Genomic DNA, 10,609 nt, shown 5'->3' with positions numbered 1-10,609 from the left:
GCAAGGTCTAGAACTTTGGCAACATATTCTGCAAAAAGGTAAGAAAAGAAAAATAGTTTAAGCTAAGGAACTGTTTAAGGCAACTTGACCAAACTAAAAGATAAGGCTTTCTGATAACTATTTCCAAGGAAATCCAGTTTTCTTAGCTTTGCAAAGTAACATCATTCAACTAACTTTCTGGCCAGATTTCCAATCATAAGTTTCCTTAAAAAATATTTACTTTCCTAGAGTATATTAACCGAATATACAAGGTAGGGAGACTCCTGTTACAGACAAAAGTAAACAAAAACCACATGAGCACATATATAGCCAAGAATTAAATGTTATATGGTCATCATAAAGATTTAAGCTGTCCGAGGTATTTCATTATCTTAACACCACAGGTTTGGAATACCATTTCAAGATTAAAGATACCATACTATTGGTATGACTATTGAAACAGGCTTTTGGTTTGTTTGGTTTGTTTAAATACCTTTAAAGGTCACTGCCTTGAAGATTCAGCAGCCTGAATTGAAAGTAAGTTAAATTATATTATCTGGCCTATGTAATTTAATGCACTCTTCAAAACATTAAGAGTAGAAATAATAACTGCCCACACAGTAATTGTGTGTCAAACAAAATAAGTATTTGGCTGGAATGTACCAGAAGCAGAGATCTTAAATATTGACATAATTTGTATCACAAATTTGAGTTGGGTGGGGAGGGGAAGGTGAAAAAAGGAAGAAATGTAAGGTTTGAAATTCACACATCATTATGAAGTCACTGAAATAACCTTCTAAAATTTAGTAAGATTTGCTTTTTGTAGCTGAACAGTTTTCCTTCTCTTGTGCCCACCGTATTGGCCAATTCTCAAAGAAAAAGTGTTCTGCCCATTTCCAATGTTAACATTTACACCAATTATTTATATTGTACTACTCTAATCAAAACAGAAGATTGTTCCCCTTAGAGAGCATATTTTAGATCTATTTTAAAAGAAAAAAAACAATACCTGCCAATATTGGAGTAAATCACATGTGTGCTTACTTAGGCTCACCTGCAGAGTTACAAGTAATTGTGTTCAGCTTTCTTTAAATAAAATAACAACTGAAGAGTTAAAAACACAAGGTCACTTAACCCTCATCCTGGTTGATTTATTTTTAATTAAAATTGTGGTATTTTACTAAGCCATAACAACTCTGAACATACTAGCAAAGTGTCTCTGGCACAAACGGTTTTCAGAAGAAAAGCTGGTCTTCCCAACAGCTTAATCCTCTGCTTTATCTTAAAGTGCAGAAACTGTGGGAAAGGATAACAAGACTTCCTGTCCATCACTGTGGAACAACTTCCCTTAGAGAAGCTAAGGCTGCATGTATGCGGACGTGCAATCTGTTCTCAAAATCATAGCCAGTAAATTCTTCCTGAAATACAAAAAAAAAAAAAAAAAAAAAAAATACAACTATTAACCTCCTTCATCTTAGGATGTGGGGATAATTTTACTAGTGAGGTCATGAATTTACAAAATAGACAAAAGTGAACTGCAGAATGCATACTGCTATTAATGTCCCTGCATTACCCAAAGCAATAGAATTTTTAGAAAATTTTTTTGCTCTCTTCGCTAACTAGGTATTTCTCTATTTCCAACATGCTGTTCCAATCCCATTTAGTTTAACAGTATTTGGAAAGTTATGCAAGTCCAAAAGCTCTAGAAAATTCCAACCCGCCCAAGGCAAGGACCAGTGGTAACATATATGAAGTGGAGAATTGTAGTTTGCAGCCAAGTTTTAGCTGAAAGACTTGGAAAGGTTATAACACCTCAGCAGAGGTTATTAGTTTGGGTTCTGTACTATACCTCTTACACAATACATGCACACCGCTGAGTTGCACCTCAATACATGATAAGTTACATTATGTATGACAGACACCAATACTACTAAAACCCAAGTTAAACAACTCTGAAACGCCTTTCTCTCCAAAAAGTGAAGTTGGAAGTGTCTTAGCTTTTACCTTAGCTTGGAGAAGTAAGCTTTTGCCTCTTGGCACAGTCTACAAAGAGAGACAAACACTGCATTAAAAACACATCGCAAATGTTACAGAAAATAAAGTTAATTATATGGCCTGGTCAGTCTGAAGTAGCACCTCTGTTTTGAAAACGAACTACTGAGTACACCAAAATCGCTCAAATTAGAAGGCTAGAAATACTAATGAAATGAGGTACCTAAGATGCGCAGCACTACGTATTTCTAAGACTTCTACAGAAAAGGAAAAATTACAGCTTGACAGGGAAGTTGCTAGTGACAACGGTGAGCCTCAACAATGTACAGAAATACAAATGAGGTTACAGGTAAATGACTCGATCAAAAGCGTTTTGCTTCTTAACTGGAGTTTAAAGACATCTACAAAACTTGCAAAACAAGAGCAATTTTTTAAGCATTAGAAGTTGTTTCAGAACTCTCAAATTCAAACTCTTAAGCTATATATATTTGCAGATTCATATTTATTTCTGAAAAGGTCACATTTTATTTCTTACTAAATAGAAACTTTTTATTTTAAATCTTACAAATAGTTTCTTCAACTACCTAATAAAAATATAGAAAAAAATGAAGTTTTCTTATTCAGCTATATCTGAGTATGAACTTATGTATCTATATTAGTTACATCACATTCACAGTGTATAAAACATATACAAAGAAGTCTATCAAGTAAACTTATTCTTGACATAACCATATTAAAATCTTAAAAAACTTAATGAGAACAAAGTTTAAAATAACAAAGATATCAGCAGATATATTAGATCAAACATGTAATCATGAGTCACTTTAAAATGTTGTAATTTAATAAAAGTGTTCTTTTTTAAGCTAACATGCATATTTGCTTTTTATCTTTTGCTCGGTGTCTTTAATGTGCCCAGTCACTTTGGTAAGTATGATTTACAAAATCCTATATCCTTCCCTTTTTAACCACTGTACTGCTCTCAAATACGACTTGCACGATATCTCCGCTAGTAAACTGGATCAAACCAAAAAAAGATTTAAAAACCCACACACAATGCCACACCATCCACATACTTCTAGACCTAGCTCTTGTTTTTCTCATCCCACCCCACTTTATTCAAGTCAGGCAGCTTGAACTGTCTAACTCAGTGTCCAAGTACCATGAGAGGGAGTGTTTCCTACTTTAAATTCACATACTAAGTGCTACCACAGTTTCTGAGTAGCAGCTACAAGCAAAGGCTCGTTCAGCCCTTGAATACATAACATGAAGCGGGTTACTGCGTGGCAAGGGAGAAAGAAGAACTGTTCCCAAATTATGAGAATCTTCAGATTTCACTACCAACCTCCACTCTTGTATATAGCAGCAGTCTCAACTACTCTAAACAGAACGGTTTGAGACACTTCACATAATCAAACATGAACAAAAAAAGCAGCTGAAGCATCACAGGCCTCAGACCTTCCTACCAGGTTTCAAGGCCTTGCTGTAAGTTACACAGCATCAAGGCTTTGAAAAAAGAACTGCTATCTTTAAAAGCATTTTCTCTAGCTTTGTCCTGTGTCATGACAGCCATTTCTATTGAAATAGTTTCCTTTCTTTTCCTTCCTTGAGGTTCAGCTCAGATGATCAGATCTGACAAGATTAAAACAACAGAAAAAATAATCTTGAGAACAGGATACACTGTCAGCCCAACTACATTATCAACTACATACAGTGGTGTGGGGGTTTGGGTGGAAAAAAAAAATGTAACAGCAGAACCCTGTAACTGCTTCCCCAAACTCATAATCGAATTCAGGAAGCACTACGTAAAACAGCATGAACTCCAAGCAGTAGCCTTACATATTTGAGAAGGGAAACAGTAAAAAGAATGACAAAAAGCTGCCATAGTTTAAGCTAGTTTGAGTTCCCCAAAAGGCAGAGTACTAGCAAAGACCACAACAACCAAATATATGCATCAACTAAGCCATTTGGACAGCTGGAAAGTCAGATGGTTATTTTCTCTCATCATCCTGAGCAACAAAAACTCTATATATCACAGAAAAAGCCAAAATACAAAGCACATGCAACTTTGGGGGAATTTGGATGACTGAATCGCTTCCCTTAAATATCCTCTGCAAAGAAACATGACAATGGCATGCTTGCACTCAGTACAGCTAGGATCCCAAGATCCTCTGAGGCTGGAGATTAGGAAGATATTAGTCCCAGGAGTGGGTAAAAATATTCCCAAAGGAAGATTTTTGACAAACACCATATCGTTCTAACTTTAAGTCCGATCCTGAAAACACAGAGCTATTTTAGGAAAATATCAACTTCTACACAGAGAAGTTAATGACATGTAATCTTTGAACATGAACAGTATCCAGCAGGAAACTCAAGCGTGCAAAGAAAGGATCCTAGACATTCACCACATTAAATACTATTCACAGATAACAACTCCCTACCTATCCAAGGCATTCTTACCATGCCTCTCCTGCCCCTTAATGGCAGGAAGGCATCAGGCAAATGAAGGGCAGGAGGGGGAAGAGGAGGGTCTGGGTCTTGGAGGGATACGGGAGGTACTTCCATAACTCAGCATTTATACTTACTGTTCCTACAAGGAACATTAGAAAAATTGGACATCATCAAATGATTAGAGTTGCATTACATGATGAAAGAAAAGTGAAATATTTATGGCTCTTTGGGAGGAAAAAATACTGAATAATAATCAAAACAATATGGTGCTACACTCATTAGAATTCTTGTTCCAATGCTTGTTGTCCTTAAACAACTGAACAATATAAAGCAGAGAAAGTCTGGAAATGTTATGTTTAACTTACTGCTAAAGAAAGATATCACTAATGGTCAGGAATGTAATAACTGAACATGCCCAGAAGAGTGTCTGCAGGCTATAGTTTCTTACGTAAAAGGAACAAAAAAGACAACAACAAAGTAAGACATTTCAGTGTTACTAAGCAATACATTAAACTCCTCAATGTCCTCAAAGAAGCTCTTGACACTGAAGAGTAAGATGCTGCAACCTTAAATGCATTTGGTTTACTGAAAGCAAAGGAGTTTATTTAGAGCAGCTGTAAAACACATTTTTAAAGTTTAACAAACATTATCGCCTATAAACACTCTTTTATTGTTTGTACAGTGACATAGAGGCTCCTCATTCCAACTTTAAGAGCTTAAAATTCTAGTTTATACTAATTACCTCTGGATTGTCTAACAGAAGACAGCCAAGTTCATAGCAAGCATATGGCTGAATGTATAAGTTGTGTTGACGGCACAGTTCATCTTTAGCAGCTCGCTGAAAAAACTGTACGAAAAAAAGAAAAGATTACAGTAACACATTAAAACAGACTGTTTGATCACTTAAAAATGCAGAAGTACCTTTTAACATCAAGCACTACAAATTAGCCCAAAGCTAAAACGTGAACACATTAAGTTTGCAATGACAGAGAATCTTTAAGCAATGACCCAGAGGTTCTCACAGACAATACTGCATCAAGGCAAAATTAGATTGTTTGAATTTTTACCAAGCAACAAACTGATTATTTCAAGAAGGGTTTTTTTTAATTTTAGATTGATGTTAGTTCCTTGTTGTAGCTAACATTTTTTTTCAGAAATGAAGTAACCTGGATTTTTAAAATACATGAGAGAATCAGATAAAAAGATTTAATATCAGCATTAGCTCCCTTGTTGTCTACATGAATTCCATAAAAAAAAAAAAAAAAAGGAGTTGTGCCTACAGATCAAAGCCTGGAGTAGTGCCAAAATTATTCTTTGATATATGCTAATAATCAAACCTCTCAGTGTCTTAATAGTTCTGGAGTAGGAACAATCAATCTATGCTTTTGAAAGGCAAATCTCCAAATTATTTTTAAAAAGATCAGTTTTCTTTGTTGGACAACAAAATCCAAGAATTTCTCCATTTTCCTTCCCAGCTTGCCCTTAACTCTTACTACTGCAAGCCACTGTAACTGCTCAGTTTGTTCAACGTTAGCCATTTATTTTTACAACACAGAAGATCTAACGAAGCTATGCTAACTTGTAAGATTTGAAGAGCACGTGACATTATTTTGGAATTTGCACAACAGAATGATCAACAGCACTCTTAGTCAACAGTGTTTACAGAATAGCTCATAAAATACGATTCATAGTGAAAATTATCATTTAACAACTTACCTGAACAGCATCTTGAAAATTTCCCAAGCATTTGTGTATGGCACCAAGAAGCAAATTCTTCAAACCAACAGCAGATGAATCATCAACATCCTGACAAGCTTAATAAAAAGATTCCAAAAAAACAATATGGACTGAAATTCCTCCTTAGAGAACAAGTATGGTCTATGATGACCTTTAGTCTGATGACTAAAATTTAATTGGAAAGAAGAGATCCTATGAAAGTGACATCATACACAACAAAATAATTTGGTTTCTTTAAATACAATCCATTTTGTTGGAATCCCATCAAGTAATCTGCCACTCATGAGAAGAACTCCTAAGCACAAATGAATGGGCCCCCTGAAGCCAAAGGCAGTTGGTGTGTTCTTCTCTCACAAGAAGAGAAGACATTTCTCTACCAGTCTTTGAAAAACCCAGCAGAAGGTAAAGGTAAGAAATAATCACTCCTCTTCGGCATTATAGATGACTAGGCTGTCCCAGATATAAGAGGCAAAGCACACAGTCCAAATTATAAGGTGTCCAATACAAAAAAACAAAAAACCACACAGGCAATTTAGACATAAAGGTGATTTGTTCTGAACTGAAGCCAAATGACAGACACAAAAATCTGCACCGGAGCTAAAACCCCAGACTAGGCTGTTTTGGCATCACACTTCCCAATGCTGACAGGAATACAGGGCTTATTCGCCAGACCTTAGATGGTTCAGAGTCTAGGACAGACTGTGCCTCAGCTGAGCGGTGCTCCGTGTTTGGAAAGAGCTCAAACACGATGCATGTAATCAGCTCCCGCTGAATCAGGCTCCGGCTTGGTCATGCTTTATAGCTCCAGCTCAGAACAGCTCTGTTGGATCAAAGCTGGCTCCACGAGGAGCCATTTCCACTTGTCTGCACCATCATTTCCAGAGACTCCAGCCTGCATTGTTTTTCATCCCCTCAAAAGGGGCTGAACTGCTGCTCCTGGGAGAAGTACAGCTACTTCAACTTTGCACTCTGCCTCATCTAATAAATCCTGCCAGATTCAAATAGGCTTTACATTCACAACAGAGTTAATACACAACACAAATAAACCACCTGTTAACAACTGAAAGTTAGCTGCGTTAGGTATTTGGATGTTACATAATGCTGTCACCTCTTTCACTTTTATTACAAATCTCAAGTTACTTGGCGTTTTACTTACAAGGACACAGCACTTGGAGACAAATTAATTTCTGCAAATCAGAGCTTTATTTTTCAGTTTTCTAGCCCTGAGGAAAAGGAAAAGCTTCCAAAAAGAAAAAAAAAAAAAAAAAAAAAAAAAACCCACCCTCAGCAAGCACATCCCAATTGTTCAAGAAAAGGGGAAGTAAATTAAAAAGAAAAATCTGCTGTGATTTCATCATTCTTGAAATACATCTTAGGAGTTGCAATAATATTCTCATTATGCAGATAATCCTCCACTCAGTATCACTGATGTAGACACTTCTGTCTGAATGTAATGCCTTACAGAAGGCTACCCCTAAAGCCAATTGTTCTGAAGTCAAGAGACAGACATACAAAAAACATCCTGAAATCTATTTTTAATCAAAGTGAATCTGATTTTAAAGTCTTCACCACTATCTTACAGGACTAGAAAAACAGGGATTTGAATGTAATCCACTGCCATCACACAAGTTAAATGAACAAATTATCTTTAATTAAAAAACAAAAACCTACAGCTAGTCTTGATGTCAGACTTCAAGACTAGGCAGTTTTCTAGCTTAGTAGCACGTACTATCCCCAGAATTCCACAATAACTTGAGTAATGAAGTATTTCAGTGGCAGATATATTTTGGGAGTTATTTTCTGAAGGAGCAGGGAAGAACTTGAAGCTGTTTGCAGTCTGCAAACAAGACCAATCCCTGAAAATTGGGGCAGTAAAAACTTCATGATAAACACACTGCAACCATAAACTTCATTTGACAGATCTCATCCAAAAGGTCTGGGGATTGAGAAGGAGGCAGGTTCCAGCCATTCCTTTCAGCGCTAAGTCTCAGCAACCAAGATCAAAAAAACCCCTACCATAGCATAAATGGCCCTGGAAACTACATTTCTTTTAAAAGAGGAATGATATACCTAAGATTATTATTGGTTTTATTGTTATTTTCTAGCTAAGTTTAAATAAAGGTTTCTTTAGTGACTCTGAATAATGGCTACCACATTAGTGTTTTATTTTTAATGTGGCCATATGCAACAATCCATTAAACAAAAAAAAAAAAAAAATCCACGTCTTCTCTCAAAAATGATAAAATAAAGCTTTACGACAATACTTACTGGCATAGCTTTTCCTATTGCTATTCAACCTGTTTTATGCATGCATACAGATGCAATACAGATGTAAGTTTTCATGCTACTACAATCAAATGGTCTGCACAACAGAAGAAAAAAAAATATAAACCTCACCAAAAAACAAGCAAAAAAACCACAACAGCGAGAAAATCAATGAACCATATCATACCTTGGCTCATATGTTGCAGGTTGGAGAGGGAACAGTTTGGAAGGGCTTTCCATAAGTACAATACCTCAATGGATGCCAGGACACAGAGCTCTTTGGTTGGCATTTGTTTTCTAAATCTATCTGCCTGTAGGCAGGTAAGTAGGGAAGAAGAGAAGGAGGAGGAAGGGGGAAGATCTGTCATCTGTTCTTTCACAAGAAACACAATATTCACAAATAGTATATCACAAATAGTAATTCCAAAAATGTTTAAAAAACAAAGTCTGTGGTAATTTAACTTAACGATTTCAGTACTAAAAATTAAAATCTTTCAGTTAATTCAAATGTTTACATATTGATCAAAATTAAAGCTTCTCAGTGTGCAGCCTGGATTTGTTTCATTCTATTTCACAATCTCAAATGCATATAAGCTGAATACTACAATATATGCAAGATCAACAGTAGCTATTTCTTAGAAAATTCCAGCTTTCAAAAATATTAGGGCTTTGAAAAGCAAGACAAGATAAAAACAAGTAAGAAATGTAAAGCTAGAAGGAAAATTACTGAAACAACTACAGTATCATGTATTTTTATCTATAAGAACTACTTGGGTTAAGTTGAAAAGTGAACAGCTATTCATATATTCTTTGCTGTCTCCTTAAAATACATGGCAATACTGTTTTTCCACTTGAATCGTTCCCTCTAATTCTACAAAAGCAATATAACAGAACACAGTTTGTTCAAAAATAAATGCTGGCGGAAAATGCAATTATTGTATTGAAACAATTCAGCTTATGCTAAATCAAACCTTTTTCACTGAAAATTGCTCAATCTGATTGTTTTTTCTTTTGAAAAGCTTCTGAACTTCCTTGAAGACATTCTGAGCACCACTGACATCACCAGTGGCTCCTTGACACACTATAACAACACAGAAAAGGTTAATAGTACTGAGACAAAAACATGAAAAATGAAGGCTAGCTTTCATACTACAGGAGAAAAACGTTCACTTCTGGAAAAGAGCCAGACTGGGATTTGGCAAAGATGCAAATCCCAGCTCACTCAGGTGTTTCTGGGAGCATTAGCAAGTCACTCAATATTTTATTTCATGTCCATTAAAGAAACTAATATTGCCCAATCTTGAGGGATTTATTAATTAAATGTTTACAATACATTAAATTATCGTGGCAGTAGATCATGTAACAACCATAGCAATGGAGACCCAAAGGGGAAGTGTACCCATGCATGTGCATGGGTTATATAAATAAATAAAATCATGCAAGTAACTTCTGACCCACAGCTGCATAAGGAAGCAGTGTGGGAAGCACCATGGGAAGACTATGTACACTGGTAACTTCCCCAAAATAAAAATAGACGGAAACAGTGTCAAAGCATGATACATATAACTATATTTATCACTTATCCAACTCATTGACATTACTAACCTGCTGTTAAATAAGCATAATAGCATTGGGACCACCTGGATTCATTTTTAAGCCTTTCAAAAGATTCAAATGCATCTTTGAAATTCATCTCTATCATGCTGCACCAGCCTAAAAATGAGATCAATTTAATTTATGAGAGAAAGCATAGTAATTCAAATCTGGTGTAAACACTACTGAAACATAAAATTTGTTATAAGAGCTGGAGCTAGTTTAATAATTATATCAACAGCTTGAAAAGTTAAAAAATAAAAATAAAACCAATCACATACATTGAAAGTCTGGCTTAAGTAGTTTATACAGACACTGAAGACTTTTACAAAATATTTTGCAGAACACTGAAATTTACAACAAAGCTCCTATGTTTTCCCTTATTCTCCTACCTGCGACAAGATTCCTTCACCAGAGACATTTAAAGGTTGTAACAACATACTCTCCTCACTCTAAATGCTTGTAAGCAAATCAAGAACATGTAATAGAAAGAATATGACATATCTGTTCATTTTTGTTATTAACGTAAGGAAATGAACATGAAACAGTATGAAGCTTCTTAGACTTACTTATTTTTAGCACAGAAATGGTGATT

General features: G+C 35.5%; 1 protein-coding gene across 1 annotated transcript in view; it reads right to left on the bottom strand.

The window, feature by feature from the left end:
• Positions 1–701: 701 nt before the first annotated feature.
• The window catches only part of TTC39C (tetratricopeptide repeat domain 39C), a 33,681-nt gene continuing 23,773 nt past the window's right edge, over positions 702–10,609 (bottom strand). The window contains exons 8-14 of the mRNA XM_062568138.1: positions 10,027–10,134; positions 9,393–9,502; positions 8,609–8,732; positions 6,136–6,233; positions 5,162–5,266; positions 1,984–2,022; positions 702–1,397 (exon numbers count right to left, since the gene is read on the bottom strand). Coding sequence (XP_062424122.1) covers positions 1,308–1,397; positions 1,984–2,022; positions 5,162–5,266; positions 6,136–6,233; positions 8,609–8,732; positions 9,393–9,502; positions 10,027–10,134 — 674 coding nt within the window. The 3' untranslated portion in view covers positions 702–1,307. The remainder of the gene's footprint in view (positions 1,398–1,983; positions 2,023–5,161; positions 5,267–6,135; positions 6,234–8,608; positions 8,733–9,392; positions 9,503–10,026; positions 10,135–10,609) is intronic.

This window comes from Rhea pennata, chromosome 2 (genome assembly GCF_028389875.1).
Source record: "Rhea pennata isolate bPtePen1 chromosome 2, bPtePen1.pri, whole genome shotgun sequence".
In the NCBI taxonomy this organism is placed as follows: Eukaryota; Metazoa; Chordata; class Aves; order Rheiformes; family Rheidae; genus Rhea; species Rhea pennata.
Note: the sequence above shows the minus strand (reverse complement) of the source record. Positions and strands in the feature narration are given on the sequence as shown.